The 12,466-nt window shown below is 41.4% G+C and overlaps 1 protein-coding gene across 1 annotated transcript in view; it reads right to left on the minus strand.

Moving 5' to 3' along the window:
• VWCE (von Willebrand factor C and EGF domains) overlaps positions 1-12,466 on the minus strand; it is a 260,888-nt gene that overhangs the window by 204,132 nt on the left and 44,290 nt on the right. The window contains exon 5 of the mRNA XM_073573945.1: positions 10,868-10,987. Coding sequence (XP_073430046.1) covers positions 10,868-10,987 — 120 coding nt within the window. The remainder of the gene's footprint in view (positions 1-10,867; positions 10,988-12,466) is intronic.

Raw genomic sequence — 12,466 nt, forward strand, 5'->3', positions numbered from 1 at the left:
GAGAAAGGCCACATAGGCTGCAATACCATTAAGCAAGAGGAACCAATAACCAAACACCATGAAGACAAAGGAGATCTCCAAACAAGTCAGGGACAAAGTTGTTGAGAAGTGCAAGTCAGTGTTAGGGTATAAAAAAAATCCCAATGTCTGATCTCCCGGAGCACCTTCAAATCCATTATCATCAAATGGAAACCACATGGTACCACAATAAACCTGTCAAGAGAGGGCGGCCCACCAAAACTCTCAGGCCGAGCAAGGAGGGCATTAATCAGAGAGGCAGCATAGAGACCAAAGGTAACCCTGAAGTAGCTGCAGAGTTCCCAAGCACAGACTGGAGAATCTGTCCATATGATCACAATAAGCTGTACACTCCATAGAGGTGGCCTTTATGGAAGAGTGGGCCAGAATAAAGAATTTGCGTACACAAAAATTGTAAGGTTCTTTTGAGTTCGCCAAAAGACATGTGGTAGACTCCCCAAATGTATGGAGGAAGATGCTGTAGTCAGATGAGACCAAAATTGAACTTTTTTGCCAGCAAAGTAAACGCTATGTCTTGTACCAAACCAACACAGCTCATCGCCCTAATAACACCATCCCCACAGTGAAACATGGTGGTTACAGCATCATGCTGTGGGGCTTTTTTTGGCAGCAGGGAAAGGGAAAATGGTCCAAGTCAAGGGGAAGATGGTGGAAAATACAGGGATATTCTTGAGCAAATCCTGTTTCAGTCTGTCAATGATTTAAGACTGGGACAGAGGTTCACCTTCCAACAAGATAATGACCCAAAGCACACTGCTAAAGAAACACTCAAGTTGTTTAAAGGGAAACATGTAAATGTTTTGGAGTGGCCTAGTCAAAGCTCAGACCTTAATCCAATTGAGAATCTGTGGTCAGATGTGAAGGTTGCTGTTCATAAGAGGAAACCATCTAACTTGAAGGAGCTTGAGCAGTATTGACTTGAGGAATCGGAAAAATCCCAGTGGCCAGTTGTGGAAAGCTCATAGAGACTTATTCAAAGCGACTTGCTGCTGTAGTAGACGCAAAGGCTGGAGTCACACACAACGTACAAAAAAATCGGTCCGTTTTTCACGGACGAGAATCGCACAACTGTTTCATGAACAGTGATCCATATGTCATCCATGTGCAATGCGAGGATGTGATTTACTCACTTCTAAGCATCCGTGGTACATCTGTGTGACATCCGTATGGTATCCGTATGGCGAGATTTTTTCCCCGACGTGCAAAATGGACATATAGTGGATCCCAATGGCAAATTAAAATAGAAAAGAAAGAGTAGATAAATACACATAGAATACACACATATATATTGTGAGGTGCCAAGGGGAGAGGTACTAGAAAACAGGTATATTTCTCCCCGTTTCATTTCATATGTCTCCCTGTACTGATGATGAAGCCAGTTTATTTCACTGTAATCCAGTCCTGGTTTCCATAGTGATCAGCAGGGAAAGGACTGGTAGTTCCCCCTCCACTTATTCAATCCAGGTTTTGGTTTCCTGACTGGTCCAGCTGATATAATCAGGAGGAGCTGGGATCTCTCAGTCTATCTCGTCTGCTGAGATGGGAGCTGACACAGTAAGATTACATGGACTTGTTTGCTGTTATATAGGTTTATTTTGTAGTTAGCCTGCTATTGTTAGTTAGTGGCCAGACGGCCTTAGATGTTTTATTTCATGTTTGGCATGTGTAACATTGAATAACAAGTGTGCACAATAAATATGCCGTGTCCATATTCATGTGGAACTTGCTAGTCTGCTGAAGTGACTTCATAGCCACACGCTTGTGCCAAAGCAAAGATCCCAGCTGAGCTATCTATTCCCCACAATATATATATACTGTATACATATATACATGTCATTGAGACACATATATCTATACTGCGTATATATGTGTGTATATATATATGTTCCCTTTATTTTTTGAGCAGTATGTGTATATATATACAGTGGGGAAAAAAAGTATTTAGTCAGTCAGCAATAGTGCAAGTTCCACCACTTAAAAAGATGAGAGGCATCTGTAATTTACATCATAGGTAGACCTCAACTATGGGAGACAAACTGAGAAAAAAAAATCCAGAAAATCACATTGTCTGTTTTTTTTTTCATTTTATTTGCATATTATGGTGGAAAATAAGTATTTGGTCAGAAACAAAATTTCATCTCAATACTTTGTGATATATCCTTTGTTGGCAATGACAGAGGTCAAACGTTTTCTGTAAGTCTTCACAAGGTTGCCACACACTGTTGTTGGTATGTTGGCCCATTCCTCTATGCAGATCTCCTCTAGAGCAGTGATGTTTTTGGCTTTTCGCTTGGCAACACGGACTTTCAACTCCCTCCAAAGGTTTTCTATAGGGTTGAGATCTGGAGACTGGCTAGGCCACTCCAGGACCTTGAAATGCTTCTTACGAAGCCACTCCTTTGTTGCCCTGGCGGTGTGCTTTGGATCATTGTCATGTTGAAAGACCCAGCCACGTTTCATCTTCAATGCCCTTGCTGATGGAAGGAGGTTTGCACTCAAAATCTCACGATACATGGCCCCATTCATTCTTTCATGTACCCGGATCAGTCGTCCTGGCCCCTTTGCAGAGAAACAGCCCCAAAGCATGATGTTTCCACCACCATGCTTTACAGTAGGTATGGTGTTTGATGGATGCAACTCAGTATTCTTTTTCCTCCAAACACGACAAGTTGTGTTTCTACCAAACAGTTCCAGTTTGGTTTCATCAGACCATAGGACATTCTCCCAAAACTCCTCTGGATCATCCAAATGCTCTCTAGCAAACTTCAGACGGGCCCGGACATGTACAGGCCTAAGCAGTGGGACACGTCTGGCAATGCAGGATCTGAGTCCATGGTGGCGTAGTGTGTTACTTATGGTAGGCCTTGTTACATTGGTCCCAGCTCTCTGCAGTTCATTCACTAGGTCCCCCCGCGTGGTTCTGGGATTTTTGCTCACCGTTCTTGTGATCATTCTGACCCCACGGGGTGGAATTTTGTGTGGAGCACCAGATCGAGGGAGATTATCAGTGGTCTTGTATGTCTTCCATTTTCTAATTATTGCTCCCACAGTTGATTTCTTCACTCCAAGCTGGTTGGCTATTGCAGATTCAGTCTTCCCAGCCTGGTGCAGGGCTACAATTTTGTTTCTGGTGTCCTTTGACAGCTCTTTGGTCTTCACCATAGTGGAGTTTGGAGTCAGACTGTTTGAGGGTGTGCACAGGTGTCTTTTTATACTGATAACAAGTTTAAACAGGTGCCATTACTACAGGTAATGAGTGGAGGAAAGAGGAGACTCTTAAAGAAGAAGTTACAGGTCTGTGAGAGCCAGAAATCTTGATTGCTTGTTTCTGACCAAATACTTATTTTCCACCATAATATGCAAATAAAATGAAAAAAAAACAGACAATGTGATTTTCTGGATTTTTTTTTCTCAGTTTGTCTCCCATAGTTGAGGTCTACCTATGATGTAAATTACAGACGCCTCTCATCTTTTTAAGTGGTGGAACTTGCACTATTGATGACTGACTAAATACTTTTTTTCCCCACTGTATATGTATATATATATATATATATATACACTGCTCAAAAAAAAAGGGAACACTAAAATACCACATCCTAGATATCTCTGAATGAAATATTCCAGTTGCAAAATTGTATTCATTGCATAGTGGAATGTGTTCAGAACAATAAAACATAACAATTATCAATGAAAATCAAAATAAATATCCCATGGAGGTCTGGATTTGGAATGATGCTCAAAATCAAAGTGGAAAATCAAATTACAGGCTGGAAATGCCTCATGACAAGGAAAAGATGCTCAGTATTGTGTGTGGCATCCATGTGCCCGTATGACCTCCCTACTGTACAACGCCTGGGCATGCTCCTGATGAGGCGACGAATGGTCTCCTGAGGGATCTCCTCCTTGACCTGGACTAAAGCATCCACCAACTCCTGAACAGTCTGTGGTGCAGCGTGACGTTGGTGGATGGAGCAAGATATGATGTCCCAGATGTGCTCAATCGGATTCAGGTCTGGGGAACGGGTAGGCCAGTCCATAGCTTCAATGCCTTCATCTTGCAGGAACTGCTGACAGACTCCAGCCACATGAGGTCTGGCATTGTCCTGCATTACAAGGAACCCAGGGCCAACCGTACCAGCATATGGTCTCACAAGGGTTCTGAGGATCTCATCTCGGTACCTAATGACAGTCAGGCTATCTCTGGCGAGCACATGGAGGGCTGTGTGGCCCTCCAAAGAAATGCCACCCCACACCATTGCTGACCCACTGCTAAACTGGTCATGCTGAAGGATGTTGCAGGCAGCAGATGGCTCTCCACGGCGTCTCCAGACTCTGTCACATCTGTCACATATGCTCAGTGTGAACCTGCTTTCATCTGTGAAGAGGACAGGGCGCCAGTGGCGAATTTGCCAATCCTGGTGTTCTGTGGCAAATGCGAAGCGTCCTGCATGGTGTTGGGTTGTGAGCACAACCCCCATCTGTGGACGTTGGGCCATCAGACCATCCTCATGGAGTTGGTTTCTAACCGTTTGTGCAGACACATACACATTTGTGGCCTGCTGGAGGTCATTTTTCAGGGCTTTGGCAGTGCTCCTCCTGTTCCTCCTTGTACAAAAGCAGAGGTAGCAGTCCTGCTGCTGGGTTGTTGCCCTCCTAAAGCCCCCTCCATGTCTCCTGGTGTACTGGCCTGTCTCCTGGTATCGCCTCAAGCCTCTGGACACTATGCTGGCAGACACAGCAAACCTTCTTGCCATAGCTCGCATTGATGTGCCATACTGGATGAGCTGCACAACCTGAGCCACTTGTTTGGGTTGTAGAGTCCGTCTCATGCTACCACGAGTGTGAAAGCATAACCAACATTCAAAAGTGACCAAAACATCAGCCAAAAAGCATTGGTACTGAGATGTGGTCTGTGGTCCCCACCTGCAGAACAACTCCTTTATAGAGAATGTCTTGATAATTGCCAATAATTTCCATCTGTTGTCTGTTCCATTTGCACAACAACATGTGTAATTTATTGTCAATCAGTGTTGCTTCCTAAGTGAACAGTTTGATTTCAGAGAAGCTTGATTTAGTTGGAGTTATATTCTGTTGTTTAAGTGTTCCCTTTATTTTTTTGAGCAGTGTATATATATATTTCATAGACAGATAGCAGAATAGCCGATAATTCAATTGCCTGCTTCTGTAAAATCATTACAGAAACTGACATTGAATGACAGTAAACCATATCATTTCATTTAGATTTATCTATGTCTTTGACTAATAATTAGATTAGTGCATGTGTGTAAAATTTGAGACATGTAGGTGTTAAATTAACGGGTACATTCGTTGAAAAAAATTGCGAGAGACTCCCGCGCAATTTTCTCCACCAGAGAGGTAAAGCCAGTGACTAAGGGCAGATATAAATAGCCTAGGAAGAGACCATGGATATTGACCCCCCCAGCTACAAACATCTGCCTCCAGCCACCCCAGAAAAGGCGCATCTATAAGATGCGCCTTTCCTGGCACTTAGCCTCACTATTCTCACTGTCTTTAGCGGTGACATATGGGTTAAAAAGGGGTTAATGTCACCTTGCAATTGAAAGGTTACATTAAGACGGGTTAATAATGGACAGGTGTCAATAAGACACCTGTCCATTATTAATCCAATAGTATTAAAGAGTCAAAAAATACCCACAGACATTAAATAGAAAATATTTTAATTAAATAATGACACAGAGTTTTTGACCAAATTTATTACACAGCCAATCCAACTGAAGCCATCGTTCTCCTGTAATAATTTTTTTTGTTTTTTAAAAAAAGCAACAATATCCATACCTTTCCGCCGTTCAGTCATGTCCCCTGCTGCAATCCATCTGAAGGGGTTACATAGTTTACAACCGGGAGTGGTGCTAATGTTACCGGCCCAGCTGTAAATCTATGAAAAATGAATGGAAACCTGTCTGTGCAGGTGCCCCGGCTGACTGGAGATTAACTCATTAGTGTGGGTAAGTTTCAGAACATTTTCCCACACTTCTGAGTTCACCTCAGATCAGGCGGAAACTCTGCGCAGCCTCAGTGACGTCAGCGGTAGAATAGAGAGGCTAAGTGCCAGGAAAGGTGCATCTTACTCTTTTCTGGGGTGGCTGGGGACAGATGTTTGTGGCGGGGGGCAATAACCATGGTCCCTCCCTAGGCTATTAATAGCTGCCCTCAGTCACTGGCTTTCCCTCTCTGGCAAAGAAAATTGCTCAGGAGCCCATGCAATTTTTTTTAACGAATGTATCCGTTAATTTAACACCTAAATGTCCCAAATTTTACACACATACACTAATCTAATTATTAGTCAAAGAAAATATATAAACCTAAATGAAATGAAATGGTTTACTGTATGTATATACACTACCGTTCAAAAGTTTAGGGTCACTTAGAAATGTCCTTATTTTTGAAAGAAAAGCACAGTTATTTCCAATGAAGCTAATATTAAACGATTCAGAAATACACTCTATACATTGTTAATGTGGTAAATTACTATTCTAGCTGCAAACGTCTGGTTTATAATGCAATATCTTCATAGGTGTATAGAGGCCCATTTCCAACAACCATCACTCCAGGGTTCTTATGGTACTTTGTGTTTGCTAGCTGTGTAAGAAGGCTAACAGACGGTTAGAATACCCTTGAAAACCCTTGTGCAAGTATGTTGGCACAGCTGAAAACAGTTTGGCTGATTAGAGAAGCTATAAAACTGACTTCCTTTGAGCTAGTTGAGAATCTGGAGCATTACATTTGTTGGTTCCATTAAACTCTCAAAATGGCCAGAAAAAAAGAACTTTCATGTGAAACTCGACAATCTATTCTTGTTCATAGAAATGAAGGTTATTCCATGTGAGAATTGGCCAAGAAACTGAAGATTTCCTACAATGGTTTTTACTACTCCCTTCAGAGGAGAGCACAAACAGGCTCTAACCAGAGTAGAAAGAGAAGTGGGAGGCTCCGCTGCACAACTGAGCAGCAAAGACAAGTACAATAGAGTCTGTAGTTTGAGAAATCGACGCCTCACAGATCCTCAACTGGCAGCTTTATTAAATAGTACACGCAAAACGCCAGTGCCCACGTCTACAGTGAAGTGGCGACTCCGGAATGCTGGCCTTCAGGGCAAAGTGGCAAAGAAAAAGTCCTGAGACTGGCTAATAAAAGGAAAAGATTAATATGGGCAAAAGAACACAGACATTGGACAGAGGAAGATTGGAAAAAAGTGTTATGGACAGACGAATCCAAGTTTGAGGTGTTTGGATCACACAGAAGAACATTTGTGAGACGCAGAACAACTGAAAAAATGCTGGAAGAGTGCCTGACGCCATCTGTCAAGCATGGTGGAGGTAATGTGATGGTCTGGGGTTGCTTTTGTGCTGGTAAAGTGGGAGATTTGTACAAGGTAAAAGGGATTTTGAATAAGGAAGGCTATCACTCCATTTTGCAACGCCATGCCATACCCTGTGGACAGCGCTTGATTGGAGCCAATTTCATCCTACAACAGGACAATGACCCAAAGCACACCTCCAAATTATGCAAGAACTATTTAGGGAATAAGCAGGCTGCTGGTATTCTATCTGTAACGGAGAGGCCAGCGCAGTCACCAGATCTCAACGCCATTGAGCTGTTGTGGGAGCAGCTTGACCGTATGGTACGCAAAAAGTGCCCTTCAAGCCAAACCAACGTGTGGGAGGGGCTTCTGGAAGCATGGGGTGAAATTTCTCCAGATTATCGCAGCAAAATAACTGCTAGAATGCCAAAGGTCTGCAATGCTGTAATTGCTGCAAAGGGAGCATTCTTTGATGAAAGGCAAAGTTTGAAGGAGAAAATTATTACTTCAAATAAAAATCTTTTTTTCGAACCTTGTCAATGTCTGGACTAGATTTTAAATTCATTTGGCAACTCATTTGAGTAATAAAACTATGAGTTTTCACGGAAAACACAAAATTGTCTGGGTGACCCCAAACTTTTGAACGGTAGTGTATATATCTGTCAATGACAAATATATATATATACATATATATACCTATACTATGTGTATACATATATTATAGCTATTCTTTATTAACCTGTCAGTGTGATTTTACAGTATAGCGCACTGAATTGCCGGCTTTTCTAAAGGACACTGCTGCGTATTTCTCGCAAGTTACACGTATGGTCGATGTGTAATCTGTTTTTTTCTCGCACCCATAGACTTGCATTGGCGTGTCTCGGCCGAGAAACGCTGACAATCGAAGCATGCTGCGATTTCTCTCGCACGTATAAAACGTGCGAGGTAAAAAACGGATTATGCGAGCTGACCCATAGATTAACATTGAGACGAGTGAGATTTTATTCTCGCATAGCACTCATCCGTATTTCTCGCTAGTGTGACTCTGGCCAAAAGGAGACTCTACAAAGTACTAACTTTAGGGGGGTGAATAGTTATGCATCCAAAGACATACTGATTGGGAATCTAGATTGTGAGCCCCATTGGGGACAGTGCTGATAATGTGTGTAAAACGCTGTGGAATTAATGGTGCTATATAAATGAGTAAAGTTAATAAATAAATAAAATAAATTTTGTTTTTCAGTTTTTTGTCCTATTTGTTATTTGCTTCAAAAAACAGAAACCAAATGTTCACAGCTGTAGACATGTTCTTTACATGAACTGATGCCAACCCTAAAAAAACAGTAAAATTCCAGGTTGTGAGGTAGCAAAACACGAAAAAATGCCAGGGAGTGAATACTTTCACAAGCCACTATATATATATACACTTAAATATATACAGTAGGGATTCACAATCAGCAATAGGCACCCAATTAGCACAGGCACAACCCTTGGTGCAACACAAAGCAAGGTTTATTGCATTTCTCCGCACTCCCAATTTAAAATCCTTTCTCCAGCATAAGAAAATTTTTCATCTTTTCTTCAACCCAAAACACATAATAAATCACACAGTCCTTTATTCAGGGTCTTCACGGTACATTTACACTTTTGTACTCACACCACAGTACAGATATTAGTTGTCACAAGTAGAGTCTGTAAATCAAAAGTGGCTTCTCTTCAGCTCTACTACCCCAGATAAGTGTTCACCTCACAGACAGCTCACTTTTGCTGGTGACTCACTAGCTCCAATACACAGACTGCTAAACTTCCCTACTTGACTGAACACCAAATGAAATCAGGGCCTGGCTCCAGTCATAGCTAGCCAGTCCTTATATGTGTGTGTATGTATGCATATAATATATACACACTTCCTTACAGATATGGTTCATGAGCTTATGGCTCAAGGATTAGATAGATGTCTACCAGCTGAGTCAACTCTACCGATGCTTGGAACGTCTCTGGGTGGGAACTATTTTGTGCTCCCATGTGCCTTACCTTCCTGTTGTCTCCTGACTAATTTGACATAACTCTGTTAACTAATAAAATGTGTATGTTAACACAGTGAATATCACGAACCCCAATGACTATTTGGCCAGTTTATTCTGACTCTCTATTTCATATTCGTTGACCTTCATTTTGCCTGTTCTTGAAGGTTTTGATGTCAAACATTGTATTTTATATGGTGAATTTATTAGCGGACTTTAACAAGAGTCAATCAATTTTATACTAAATTTGCATTCATTAACCTGCCTATTTACACAGACCACTAGTTATGGAGACAGAACGAGTGCTAGTAGGATAGTTCTGGTTCCACACACTAACAAGTTATCAGCAGCACAACAGACTGCTGAGACCCTAACCCATGACTCCCATGACATGACACCACACCATTTCTTCTCTTAAATATAACTGTTTTATTGGAGAGATATAAATAAGAACTCTCTTCTTTTACATGGCATAAGATTATGGTCGCAGCTCAACACCAGGCAATAATTTGCCAACCAACTGGGTGTAGGGAGATTATCTGCCTTCCGGTCCTCCGGTGCAGGTATCATCACCACCAAAGTCACCACCCATTCCGCAGCTGCAGCTTGAAAAAAAAAATCTAAACGGGGAGGGAGAGCGGGAACAGGTCCGGGTATCTTGGAGAGACCAAATGTACTGCCGATCACGAGGTCCCATGTAACAGCGGGGTGGGGACAGCCTGTGGGGGTGGGATTACCCTTCTATTGGCATCATCCCATGGGAGGTCCCACAAGTCCTAAACGAAGGGGGGCCCAGCAGTCGGGACAGCGGCCAAATATGCCGCAGTGTCCCTAATTCTGCTTAGTTTCAGCATTTAATATTCACTTATCATCAAAAACATTGGGGCAGAACTGTCATTTCTAAGTGCGCCAAATCTGCATAGAGATTAATATTGTAAGATAAATTTGAAGTTTACTTAGACTCTTTTGTCTAATTTTTTAACACTTCCGGTTTGCTCACTTTAGACCAATTTTGGTACCTTGTGGTGCATCTTAAATCATGCCCTTTCCACCAAACTACAACTCTTTTCCCACAGAACCATGTACCCTCGGTCAATGAGATAAAAAAAAAAAAGTATCTAAAACACCCAACAAATGTGGTACGCCAGGTGCACCAATTCAGGCTCAATTTGAGCCACCGTTTAGGAGTATTTGAATAATAAACCTATCCCAAATGTGTTCAGTCATTGTCTTTACTCCACCCTCTGAAAACTTTAACATCTTCTGCTATCAATTCATTAACAAGTGTAGTTTCTATTTCTTAACCTCACGTTTTCAATGTTTTTGAGATACACACTATTTACTATGGATTATTTAACTCCACTATGATAATGGTGCCGTGACATTGCGTGCTTGATTCCTTTCATAATTTTTGCCCTTAATGTTTTGTTTCTTTATTTTTAATAAAAATGTATAAACCTACCGTAACACGTTTTCCCATCTTTTCCCAGAGAGTAACCATGAAGGCAGCTACAGACAGTGGCACCATTAGTAACTTTACAGCCTTGTTCACACATTGCAGATACGCAGGAAAGAGAATAACCTTGGAACAAAAGAAATGTTTCAGGTTGCACAATTCGAACAAAACCTCACATATGATCAATGCTTCTTGTCAACTAGTAAATTAAAATAATTTTGGTATTATTATTGAAAAAGAAACCAACCTTCCCAGATTGTCGCTTACATTTACAGTCATGGCCAAAAGTGTAGGCACCCTTGAAATTGTAGCAGAAATTGAAGTATCTTTCCCAGAAAATTATCACAATTACACATGTTTTGTTATACACATGTTTAATTCCTATCTGTGTATTGAAGCAGCACACAAAAAAGAGAAAAAAAAAGCAAATTGGACATACGATAATTTCTCACAAAATTGTTGGCATCTTTCCAATATTGTGGGTAAACAACTTTGCTTCAAATATGTGATGTTCGTTCATATTGCCCACACCTGTTACTTTGTGGCAAATAACAGTTGTGGGCAATATGAAAAATGCACCTGAAAGCAGATAAAACGGGGAGAAAATTACTCAATCTCTGCATTGTGTGTCTATGTGTGCCACGCTAAGCATGGGGAACAGAAAGAGAAGGCAAAATTGTTAAAAAATATCAACAATCTCAACAGTACAAATCCATATCCAGAGATCTTGATGTTCCTTTGTCCGAGGTGTCCAACATAATCAAGAAGTTTACAATCCATGGCACTGTAGCTAATCGCCCTGGACGTGGATAGCAGAGAAAAATCGATTAAAGGTTGCCACACAGGAGAGTCCAGAGGGTGGCCAAGCAACCACAATCAAGTTCCAATGAAATTCAAGCTGTCCTGCAGGCTCAGGGTGCATCAGTGTCAGCACAAACTATCTGTCAACATGTGAATGAAATGAAATGCTATGGCAGATGACCCAGGAGGACCCCACTGCTGACATAGAAACATAAAAAGCTAGACTACAGATTGTTAAAATGTACATGATTGCATAAATATGTGACTCTTCAGATTTTGGTTTAGACAATGCCTGATGAAGAGACCTGAGTAGTCTTGAAAGCTTGCAATTTTTTACCATCTTTTCAGTTAGCCATTAAAGGGAATCTGTCACCCCTTTTTTGAGATATCATATAATGATATCATTCAATTGTGTGTCACATAAGGATTCTCTTAGCACTTTTGCTTCCCCCTGACCCCGCACCTTTCATGCATAAATACCTTTTTTATATCGGTTCAGATGTATGTAAACTGCCGCTGTCCGGTCCGCTGGGCGGGGCTTATTCAACTGCTCCCCCCTCCCTGTCTTGCTCTACGCATTTCTTCTTGTGTAGAGCAAGGTATCAACCACTGATGACTCTCAATTCTGAATATTTTTCATGAGTAAGCCAAAATCCTTGTGGGAAAGCGTCTTGTTGACAGATGAGACCAAGATAGGGTGTTTTGGTAAAGCACATCATCCTAGTGTTTAATGAAAATGAAATGAGCCCTATAAAGAAAATAATGCAATACTCACAGTAAAATACTGTATGGTGGAGGTTCAAA

Source organism: Dendrobates tinctorius, unplaced genomic scaffold (genome assembly GCF_039654945.1).
Source record: "Dendrobates tinctorius isolate UK_male_01 unplaced genomic scaffold, ASM3965494v1 ptg000037l, whole genome shotgun sequence".
Lineage (NCBI taxonomy): Eukaryota > Metazoa > Chordata > Amphibia > Anura > Dendrobatidae > Dendrobates > Dendrobates tinctorius.